The sequence below is a fragment of the Papilio machaon genome, chromosome W (assembly GCF_912999745.1).
Source record: "Papilio machaon chromosome W, ilPapMach1.1, whole genome shotgun sequence".
Lineage (NCBI taxonomy): Eukaryota > Metazoa > Arthropoda > Insecta > Lepidoptera > Papilionidae > Papilio > Papilio machaon.
The window spans coordinates 10,438,960-10,451,513 of record NC_060015.1 but is presented as its reverse complement, the minus strand read 5'-3'; the positions used below and the strand labels follow the sequence as shown (position 1 = coordinate 10,451,513).

At 44.8% G+C, this 12,554-nt stretch overlaps 1 protein-coding gene across 1 annotated transcript; it reads right to left on the bottom strand.

Annotated features, from left to right (window-relative positions):
• Positions 1-1,295: 1,295 nt before the first annotated feature.
• Positions 1,296-3,428, bottom strand: LOC123723155. The gene has a single exon (XM_045685716.1). The coding sequence runs from the start codon at positions 3,426-3,428 to the stop codon at positions 1,296-1,298; it is 2,133 nt and encodes a 710-aa protein (XP_045541672.1).
• Positions 3,429-12,554: the final 9,126 nt, after the last annotated feature.

Sequence of the window (12,554 nt, the reverse complement as noted above, 5' to 3'; positions counted from 1 at the left end):
GGCGAGAGCGGCGGATCGGTTCAACGGCTCGATGTCCGCCGGCATGTCTCTTGTCATGCGCGGTGGTACAAAAGAAGGGCTATCCGGGAACAGCCCTTCGACCACCGCGCTAAGGACCGCCGGCTCCATCGTTTCCGTGGGGGGCGCCACCTTCAACTTCGCCCGCACCATGCGGTATGGGCGCCCCCACGGGTCTGCGTCTAGGGTCGCCAAGAACTCCGCATAGGCAGAGTCCTTGGCGGCCTTGATCGCACTGGAGAACGCCTTCTTTGCCGAGCTCAGCTCGGTGTGAAGGCGCTCCAGCTCCTCCTCTGTTCTGTTCCGCCGTCTGCGGCACCGGGTGAATGCCCGTCGGGCGGCGTTACTGGCGGAGCGCAGGGCGGCTAGGTCCTGCGACCACCAGTACACACCTTCCCGGGGCGCGAAACCACGTCGCGCCCTGGGCATTCCGGCGTTGCAGACGGCGGTCAAATCTCGACGAAATCTCGCCGCCCTCTCGTCGACCCCCACCGTTTGGGGGGGTTCTTCCGCCCATGCCCGGACGATGGCGGCTTCTTCCGCCAGGTCAGGGTCGAGGCGTGAGAGCTGCCACTTTGGGAAGCCCTCAGCGCCTCGCCGTCCTGCCGTCGCCGTCCGGGCCTGTGACCCCTGGGGCGCGGTGGAGACCCTGAACCGGATGTACAAATGATCGGACAGGGTCTCCACCTCCTCAAGGACACGCCAACACGATATGCGTGCACCGATGCCGGGGGTCGCGAACGTGACGTCCACGACTGATCCCCCTTGTCGGCGCACGCACGTGCTGGCGTTGCCTTGGTTCTCCGGAACTAAGCCGATCATGACGGCCCAGTCCCGGAGAAGCGCCCCTTTCAGGTCAGTGATGGAGGACCCCCACGCTGCGCACTTAGCGTTGAGGTCCCCCATCACGATGACCTGGGCCGGTGATGCTCTCTGCACAACCGGCTCCAGGCCATCCAGGAACCTCTCGAATTGCCGGAGGTTCCTGTTTGGGGAGAAGTATACTCCTATGAGTACTACTTCTCCCCAGTTGACCGCCACGTAGCCAGCTCCTCTCTCCCTGAGGGAGAGGTGTTGCTGACTCGATGGCGGCACCACTATGGCTACTGAGCCCTCTGTGTCCCCGAACCAACTGGGTTGGGGGGGGACAAAGTAGGGCTCAGCCACGACGGAAACAGCAATTCTCCACTCTGCCAGGCACTGCATGAGCAGGTCCTGTGCGCGGGCAGAGTGGTTGGTGTTCGTCTGTAAAATTTCGAAATGCAGGTGTCTAGGCATTAGGACACCTGCATTTCTTCCTCTTCAGCCCTGCGGCTGCCGTGCGGTTGGGGCTGAGTGCGAGGCACTCTGCTCGACGACGGGGCTTTGCCCTTCACCGACGGGGGTGTGCACTTGGCACCCCCCATCACATGTGAGTGTGGGCGCCCCGTCGTTGCACACACGGTGCATTTGCAGGGGGCCTCGCACTCTGCCGACTTGTGTCCTTCACTGCCGCAGCGGAAGCAGAGACGCCCGTTCTCTGTCTCCGCTGGGCATAGAGCGCGAGTGTGGCCCAGCATCATGCATTTATAGCAACGCAATGGCTGGGCCTCCACTGCTTTGACGGTGGCCATCGTCCATCCGATGGCCACTCGTCCCGCCTTCACGACTGCCTTAGCGGCAGTCGCTGGGCACTTGACCAGGGCGGAGCCTCCGCCCCAGAAACTCGGCCTGATATTGCCTACTTTCATGGAGGTGGGGGGACACCCGCCGACCGATGCCAGTTGGGCCGCCACTTCCTCAGTGGTCACCGTGTCATCCAGACCGGTGATCCTGAGGACGGCCATTTTGGTTGGGCGGGTGATGTCCGCCCAGCTGCCTACTGCCTCCACCAGGGCGGCGGCGAGACGGTCCGCGGTTTCCTCGGGGGTGGTCCCCCCGACCTCCATCAGTTTGGAGCCGGTCATGCTCGTTCGGATCCTGACCGACTCCAAACCGAATTCCCTCAGGGAAATCGAGGACCTGGCCTTTGCCAAGACCTCGGTGTATCTCGCATCAGTCGTGGCCCCTTCCGCGGTGGTCATGGTGGCCCCTTTCTTGAGGGTCACCACTATGGCCGCGGTTTTTGGGGCAACGATTTTTACGGCCTTTGGTGGGGCCGGGGCGATCTGCCGGGTTGTTCCGGCTGAGGGGGGGGAATTAGCAGCAACAGCCGCGTTTCCCCTCTTCTTCCACCGGACAACCTCGGACCAGGAGTTGCCCGCAGTCCCCGTCTGGGCTTCCCCCTCTCCGCTTGTTCCAGCGGTTGGGGGGGGAGGGGTCGCATCTGCCTGTCCTGCCCCCTGTTTTCCCTTGGAGGGAGGAGGAGGCGGGGGGTCAGTCGGCCGCTTTGCGGCGCCTTTCTTCGGCGCCTTCTTTACCGCCCTGGGTGTGGGCGCCTGGGGTGGCTGGGCTTCCCCATCCACCTCCATGGCACCCTCCACGAGCCCCGACCGGGACTTGTGACGGGGCGGCGGCGGCTGCCGTTGGTCGGCACGCAGAGGGGGCCTCATGACGGGCTCCGGAGGAAGGCGCATCTCCAGGTCTTGTAGGCGGGCATTGATCATCCCGCCTACCGACTGTAGGAGTTGCCCCTTCATTTCCTCCATGGCGCATCTGAGCACCTCCTCAAAGTTGGGCTGCTGGGGCCCTGTCGCTTCTCTCGGGGCTGCAGCGGACTTCCGCTGCGACTCCACGTACGCCTGTTTGAAGGCACGCAGCTCGTTGCGGACAATATCCAGCTCCCTTGAAAGGCGAGCATTGTCCGCGCGGAGCCTACGCTGTTCTTCTTCAGGCGTTATGTCGCGAAGGCCCTCGACCGCTTCAACAACACATTTAGTGGCCCGGTTAATTTGCCCCCACACGGTACCCTTTAGGTGGCCGCTCTTCTTAATCTCCTCCTTTATCTTTTCTACACTTTTTAGAGCCTCCTCGGCGAGGGCCTCGACCGTGCCCCTGGATAGGGCGTCGGGGGTCCCGTCGTCAGAGGCTTTTGCTGAAGCCACTACGGGGCTCGCTATCCTCCCGCGTGGGCGGTAACTTGGGTCGGGATCCTCCCCCTCACTGTCCCCCCCATCAGCTAAGTAGTCTTTAGCCTCCTTGAGGAAGCTGTAAACCCCTACCGGGCGCCTAACGCGGCCCCTCGTCGAAGACGAGGCCACTTTATGCGCCACGGCCGGGGCGTCCTCATCCGCGGATGTAGCGGCCAACGGCCGTTTATGGGTCGTTCCCGTTCGGAACTTTAATGTCAAGCCCGCTGACCGCGGCTTACCTCCCTTATTTTTCCTTGCGGCGTCCTCGGTGCACGCGGCGCCCGCGGCTCCCAGTCGGCGCCCGGAGGCGCCCTCGTCCTCTGAACACGTGTAGTCCGACATGGAGGTGTCCTCCCCCATGTCGTAAGCCGCTTTGGTTTGGTCGCTCATAGCGATCGTAGACTTTTCATAGGTAAAGTTCTACAAACACTAAGATACGCACTTAAACACTAAAAAACTAAACTATTTGGTCTCTGTCCACCCTAAAAACTATACCGGTCGACTTGTCTCACTGAGACGCATCTCCCGGTATATCACACGTCGAAATCGAAACACTTTTTGGAATTTGTCGTAAAAGTGCCACGCCCAAAACGACCGTTACAACACTTAAACACTAAAAACTTAACTAATTTGGTCTCTATCCACCCTAAAACTATACCGGTCGATTTGTCTCACTGAGACGCATCTCCCGATATATCACACGTCGAAATCGAAGCACTTTTTAGACTTTGACGAAAAAGTGCCACGCCCGAAATAACCGTTAAAACACTAAAACTCTAAAAACTTAACTAATTTGGTCTCTGCCCACTATGTATTATATATCACTAGATGCGTCTCGCCGAGGCGCATCTCCCGATGTATAACACTGGTATATCACCTCACTTTTTACCACATTTAAAGATTTTTAAATGCGGAGCGACACGGAAGCGATGCACACGGTACGGCAACCGGCGCGCGACCAACCTAACCTAACCTAACCTAACCTAACCTAACCTAACCTAACCTAACCTAACCTAACCTAACCTAACCTAACCTAACCTAACCTAACCTAACCTAACCTAACCTAACCTAACCTAACCTAACCTAACCTAACCTAACCTAACCTAACCTAACCTAACCTAACCTAACCTAACCTAACCTAACCTAACCTAACCTAACCTAACCTAACCTAACCTAACCTAACCTAACCTAACCTAACCTAACCTAACCTAACCCAGTCGCGTGCCAACCGCCAAGGCGAACGGATCGTTCCGCGCGGCTCTAGAGCAAGAAAATCTTAAGTTGCAGAAAAAAGTTGCAGAATTATAAAGTGTCGTATACCGTTGGATGCGTCTCAGTGTTGTGCGTCTAATAGTGAAAGAATCGTGAATTTTGGACAATCTAGTGGAAAGTTATGAAGCAAAAACTAAAAACCGTTAGAGTCAAAAATTTCGCAGAGGAATAACTCCGAAAGTAAATCGAGGACCTATATATTAAATTATATCATTGGAATCAGTATAATCAGTATAAATGGACCTTTCTTGCAGTATATAAATTTGATTTTTCTCATTATTGAATAAAATTTTACAAATACTTTTAACTTCAAACACGTGCTGTTTGAAATACTGTGTGTAAAGTGGGAAGTGGAATACATACAGGATTTCATCTAAGTGTAGTGTACTTGAATACAGTGAAAAAACTGAAGTTTACAAAGGTTTAATACTAAAATACAGCAAAAAACAAAATTTTAAACACACGTGCAGCCGGCGACATCTAGTGGTAAGAAGCGGAAACCACTCACCCAAGGCCAAGACATAAGGAGGATTGCACACACACCGAAAGGAAGATTTTAAAAATATTAAGTTTATAGTATTAGTATAACGAATAATTTAACTCTTTAACATTCTCAGTCTGATTTAGTCAAAACATTTAATTAAAGCATTAAACATTAGTAATTAGATTTTATATTAAACTAGGAAAATAAATTGTGTAAAGAAAATTTTGAATCCATATAACTAAATAAAAATTCAAAACTTATAAAATAATTGTTAATTAAAAATATCTAGAACAAATTAAGAAATCAAAACAAATACTTTCACTTATCAATCAAATTAAAATAGAAATAGAAATTTCAAAATATCATATCAAATAAATATTCTTGTTGTGTGTAATCCACTTAAGTTGTTCTGGAAAAATCCATTGTACTCTGACTATGAATTAAAGTTGGTGACATCTAGCGGCGAAAAGCTGAACTGTAGATAACAGTAATAAAATATAAAGACAGTCACACACCATAGTAAAAAGAAATAGAATTTAATTAGAATAATTAACATATTTCAAGTTTAATGTATTACACTTCATAAGAAATTCATCAAATTAGTATAATATTAAATAAATTAAATAATACACATAGCGGAAATAGACTATAAACCCTACATAAACATATTTAGAACTTCAATATATTATATTAATTCAAAAACTGTCGTGTGTCACCAGCTTAAGTTTAAACACTTGTATTACAACTGTATTTTGAACTAGAGCCACCTAGTGACGAAAAGTTCAACTAAAGATAACAAATTAAGAAATAAAGACTGACACACAACAGGGTGGAAGAAATAGAAATATAATTGATACATTTAATACATTTAAATTTATTATTTCATAAATTACAAATAATTACTAGTTATTAGATTAGAAGTTAATACTAAGTAAAACTAAAATTAAACCATTAAATATAAGAGTAACGAACAAATATACCATTAATAAGTTAAATTTAGATAATTAAACTTACCATTTTTATAAAATAATTATTGTATATAACTAAATTAGAATTAACTTCTATATAGAAAATTATTAAACACTCTTTAAAAATATTAAAATTATTCTAAGTACTGTTGTGTGTCACTCGCTTTAATTGTTCGTAATAATACTTGTGCACATATAGTATAAGATTAGTTTAATAAGTATTATCACTGTATTGATATCATCATTATAATTATTTGCAACTACAATCAACATTAATTACACCAACAAGCGAATAGATACTTATTTGAAAACATAAATATTAATCAGTTAAATCATCACTCTAGTGAATCACAGCCCGTACCCAACAAACTCTATAATATTAGGACCGCAACCCATTCTAACGGCAAATATTTACAGAATATTTTGAATTTAGACTCAGATAGTAACTATTATAAAACAAATATCACTAAACAACATGCAACGAACACCAACCAAACAAAGACCATCGTCCACACAGGAAGTTGCAAAAATAACCACACCAGCACACAGTAATATATATATACCACAGTATAGTGAAATAGAAATGGAAACCGATTCTGAATCAGAATACTACACCTACCTCGCACACACATCACTACTAGAAAGAAAAGAAAACAAAACACCAACTAGGGAAACAAACACCCTCCACAGCTACATAGAAGAGGCGAAATCAGCCCACAAACAAGCCCTTATAAATCTAAACAACTCCAGAAACCTTAAAAGAGAAATAAAAGAAGGAATCGAAAACGCCGTAAAGCGCCTCTTCAAAGTCTTCAAGGAAACCATCAAAGAACTCGAATCAAGCAACCTAAGAAAGAACACAAACTCCACCCATCTCCCCCCCTCTCCACCCCCACCCCCAAGTACTAATGAATATAGAAATTTTTCACAGAAAATAGAGGAACACTCAAAACTCCTCGCAGAGAACAACAAAACGATGGACATTATACGCAAAGAGTTGGAAGGGATGGGAAGGACTAACATAATAAATTCGGTAAAATTGGACAAGTTGGACAAACTGGACACCCTGGATAACTTGAACAAACTGGAAAAACTTGAGAATGGAATAAGCAAACAAATAGAAACATATGCAAGCATTACGGAGAGGGGAAACAAAATCATTCAAGAAAACAGCAAAAGAATAGAAGAATTAAACGAAAATATAATAAAAAACCAAAACACCGAAAACAACAGAAGCAAAACATACGCATCAGTAGTAACATCTAACACACCAATAAAAACAATAGAACAAACACTACACTCTATAAAGATCACATCTAAAAATCCAATAGATACAGGAGAGGAGGTTCTAGATAAAATTAGAAAGGCCCTTCAGGCTAAAGAGGGAGGTGTCGAAATAGAAAGAATAAGAAAAGCTAAGGACCAGAAAATAATTATAGGTTTTAAAACAGAAAAAGAAAGAGAACTAGTAAAAGAAAAATTAAAAGATACAGAAAACCTAAACGTGCAGGATATACAAAACAAAAACCCATTGGTTGTTATTAGGGATGTACTAAACTACAACACCGATGAGGAAATACTGGCAGCCCTACAGAAACAAAACAAAGATATTTTCAATAACTACACTGAAACAGACAAAATGGAAATCCTCTACAAAAAGAAAGCAAAAAATCCGCAAACAAATCATGTAGTAATAAGAGTCCCCCCCCAGGTCTGGAAGAGCATGATGGAAGCTGGTAAAGTCCGGATAGACTTACAAAAGCTACGTGTAGAAGACCAATCACCATTGATCCAATGCTCGACCTGCCTGGGTTATGGACATCCCAAACGGTTCTGCAAAGATAAAGAAGAAAAATGTAGCCACTGTGGAGGATCCCACAAACGATCTGAATGTGAAGAATGGAAAAACAAATCTGAACCCACATGCTGTAACTGTAAGCAAGCAAAAGTAAACAACCACAATCACAACGCATTCAGCCAGGAATGCCCAATAAGAAGAAAATGGGAACAAATAGCACGGTCAACAATAGCATACTCATAGATTTCACATACATATACATAAATATAACACAAACACAACTAAACACATTATAATATACATATATACAATATATAAATAAATATATAAACACACATAATAACATACACATACACAAGCTAAGAAAATACATAAACACACACATTCACAAACAAACCACTTTTACAGTTTTATACAAACTAAATAAAATACAAATATTGTAAAATAAATATGCAAAAATTTTAAAAAAATAATAACCATTGTAAAACAGTAAAAGTGGATTTATACTAACATTAAATAACACACTATACATAAAAAGTATAACACAGCGAATAAAACAATACTCATATAAATATTTATTTAATATATTACTCACAATTATAGTATTATACAAACTAGTAAATCTATAAAACAAAACAACCAAACCACAATATTAAAATATATATGTACATCACACTTAGGTATATAAACAAACCACTATTACAGTTTTATACAAATTAAATAATAAACAAATATTGTAAATAAACATGCAAACAAAATTTAAAAAATAATAACCATTGTAAAACAGTAAAAGTGGATTATACTAACATTAAATAACACACTATACATAAAAAGTATAACACAGCGACTAAAACAAAATTCACAAAATATTTATTAATATATTACTCACAACTATAGTATTATACAAATTAGTAAACTTATAAAACAAAACAACCAAACCACAATACTAAAATATATATGTATATCACACTTAGGTATAACATACACCCAAAACATATACAAAAATATAAACAAACATACACAAATGCACACAAAATACAAACATACATAAACACAAACAATACACAACACAAACACAAAGTGCATACACACATACACTCAAAATACAACAATACAATACAATGTAAACATACCAATCATACAACATTCACTAAAACACAAGTACATACAATACATAAAAACAAATTATAACACACACACAACACACACATATGCATATAGAAATTATATAAAAATAAAACATATACAGGCAGGGAAGGAATTTTAAAAATTTTATAAAATTGCATATAGAAGGCACCGAGACAAAATTATACAAATATCAGTCAACCAAGTATAATGGTTTATAATATAAATAACAACAAATATTGTGAACAAACAAGAAAAGTAAACAAGTAAAACAGGTACAAAGAATGTAAAGTAAAATTACAAAAGATTAAAAATAAAAATGTTTATAGTACCATTAATTAAGTAAAATTGTAAACCTTAATTGATAATTATAACATAATAAGTGGAATTAAGTATTATAAAAACCAGAATAATTGTAAACACTGATAAATCCACAGTAAATACCAACATGGCACTTTGTAAACATAATATAAAATAAACATGTAAGTTAGAACAAATAAGTAAATTAGCATAAGAAAATAAAAGTAACAAAATTATTGTATAAGATAGATTAAGTTAGTATGTAAGTACTAAGCTGTAAAATAAAGAAGCAGAGTTGTAGTAGTTTTATTACACCTGTAACAACAATAAACAAATAAATAAAGCAAAATATAAAATAGTAATATAAGATATAAAATGTAAAATAGAAATAAGATAAAATAAGTTAGTATGTAAGTTTCAAGATGTATAATAAAGAGACAGAGTTGTAGTAGTTTTAATACCCTATAAGAATAAATAAATAAATAAATAAAGTAAAATATAGAATAGAGTAGAATAGACGGGAATCCCACCCGTATACAGTAAGAAAGAAGACGAAAGTAAGAAAGAAATAGTATGAAGAAAGAAAGTGCGAGAGGCATAAAAGAGAGAACTTGCATGAAAGATTAAAATAGGCAGACAAAGATTCTGACCACCCATGTTAGAAGTAGATAGTATGACCTAACCAAAGATTAGGTTAGGTCAACAAAAAAAAAAAAAAAAAAAAAAAAAAAAAAAACCTAACCTAACCTAACCTAACCTAACCTAACCTAACCTAACCTAACCTAACCTAACCTAACCTAACCTAACCTAACCTAACCTAACCTAACCTAACCTAACCTAACCTAACCTAACCTAACCTAACCTAACCTAACCTAACCTAACCTAACCTAACCTAACCTAACCTAACCTAACCTAACCTAACCTAACCTAACCTAACCTAACCTAACCTAACCTAACCTAACCTAACCTAACCTAACCTAACCTAACCTAACCTAACCTAACCTAACCTAACCTAACCTAACCTAACCTAACCTAACCTAACCTAACCTAACCTAACCTAACCTAACCTAACCTAACCTAACCTAACCTAACCTAACCTAACCTAACCTAACCTAACCTAACCTAACCTAACCTAACCTAACCTAACCTAACCTAACCTAACCTAACCTAACCTAACCTAACCTAACCTAACCTAACCTAACCTAACCTAACCTAACCTAACCTAACCTAACCTAACCTAACCTAACCTAACCTAACCTAACCTAACCTAACCTAACCTAACCTAACCTAACCTAACCTAACCTAACCTAACCTAACCTAACCTAACCTAACCTAACCTAACCTAACCTAACCTAACCTAACCTAACCTAACCTAACCTAACCTAACCTAACCTAACCTAACCTAACCTAACCTAACCTAACCTAACCTAACCTAACCTTTTTTTTTTTTTTTTTTTTTTTTTTTTTTTTTTTTTTACGAGGAGAAACCCGTTTATGAGCCGTCTACCCGCTCGGGGGGGAGAGCGGGCAGGTGTGTCGGACTCAGCCGCTCCCCCGGCCCGTATATGACCGGAGGGGCTACTACCGACCAAAACTCCTCGAAACCGCCATCCCGCCATTGCCGGGGCTAAGGTGACAGTTACCCTTATCCTTGTTCCCGGCGGGGCGTTTGTCCTTTTCAAGACGCATCTCTCGTGGCTTTGCACATGGCCACATTAACCATCTCCGAGTGGGCGACGGAGAACTATCGCCCCACTCCTACCAGGTCCCCCAACCCGGCACCGACCAACGCGTCTTTTGATGATAAAACTATTAAGACGCCTGGGCAAAAGCCCGGCGTCGGCGCATCGGTCGGCGGCGGCGCACGGGATCCTCCTCCGGATCATCCTCCCGGCGTCGCTCATCCACTTCCTTTTTTTCCATCACCGCCTCGCAAAAGGCGGCGACGGCGCTCCATCCAGACTCGCTGCCAACCATCGCAGACACAACGGCCGGCAACGAGATGTCATCTCCGATGTTGTTCACAAGCACGGCTCGCTCCTCCGCCCATGCTGTGCAGTATGTCAGGGTGTGTGCCGCGTCATCCTCCGCAGCGCCACAGAATCGGCACTGTGGGGTGCGCTCCCGTCTGGCCACGTTGCACAGGTACCTCCCGAAGCAGCCATGCCCCGAAAGGACCTGCACTAGGCGATATGAGAGTGCACCCCATCGTCTCGTCAACCAATCTTTGAGAACGGGGCGAATCGCCGCTATGGTACGGTGACCCGCTCCCGGCTGGCTCAGCTGTTCGAGCCAGCAGCGCTGGATTGAATCCTTTGCGCTCTTTCGCCATTCTCCAATTTCTTCCCTACTTGGGACCTCTCCCCGACTTTTGGCGTCGGCGGACTTCCAGTAGACCTCCGCCAACGCCGACGCCTCCAGCTCCCATGGGGGAGTCCCGGCCAGCACGCATGCCGCCTCCAGTGATACGGTGCGGTATGCACGAGCCGCTCGGAGCGCCACTACCCTCTGCGATCTGCGCAGTTGGGCTTTGTTGCGGCGCTCGAGGGCATCCGCCCAGATAGGGGCTCCGTACAACGCCATCGACCTGACAATTCCGGCATAGAGGCGACGACAGCTCGCGCTCGGTCCGCCCAGATTAGGCAATAACCTGCTCAGGGCGAACGAGGTGCGCGCGAGCTTTGGTGCCATCTGCCGGAAATGTTCTTGGAAGTTCCACCGGCTGTCGAGTACAACTCCCAGATATTTCATTTTGGACCCGACGCCGATGGAAACTCCGCCCACAATCAGATGAGCGCCTGGCGGTGGCGATCGGCGAGGCCCGTGGAAACACAAGGCTTCGGACTTCTCCAGGGCCACCGTCAGGCCCAGACTCCTAATCCTGCCCACAACTTGGGCTACTCCGGCAGTAGCTAACACACTCGCTTCCCGATAACTACTGCCCCTTGCCAACACCAGTGTATCGTCCGCGTAACAGACGACGCTAACGCCACGGAGAGTCGGGCCGCGAAGGACCCAGTCGTAACCGACGTTCCACAGTAGTGGCCCTAAAACGGAACCCTGTGGGACGCCGCACGACACTCTTCTCTGTCCAAGTCCGGTAGTTGTGGGATATACCACTGTCCTGTCCGATAGGTAGGCCTTAATCGTCTCACGCAAGTACAACGGGACCCCATGAAAACAAAGGGCCTCCATTATACAAGCGTGAGGCAGCGTGTTAAAAGCGTTGGCGATATCTAAAGATACCGCCAAGACGACGCCGCCCTTAAGGACCTCCTCTTCGGCGACGGCCCTCACCCGTGCAATAGCATCGATGGTAGAGCGGCCGCGCCGGAAACCATACTGGCAGTCTGCCAAATTTGGCCCTACTCGGTCGAGGTGTTCAGTGAGGCGGGTCGCAATAACGCGCTCAAAAAGCTTACCCGCCTCCCCGAGCAGGACTATTGGGCGATACGCCGAAGGTGAATCTGCCGGTCTTCCTGCCTTTCCAATCAGTACGAGTTTCCCCGTCTTCCAGTCTTCTGGGAAAGTATGTTCCT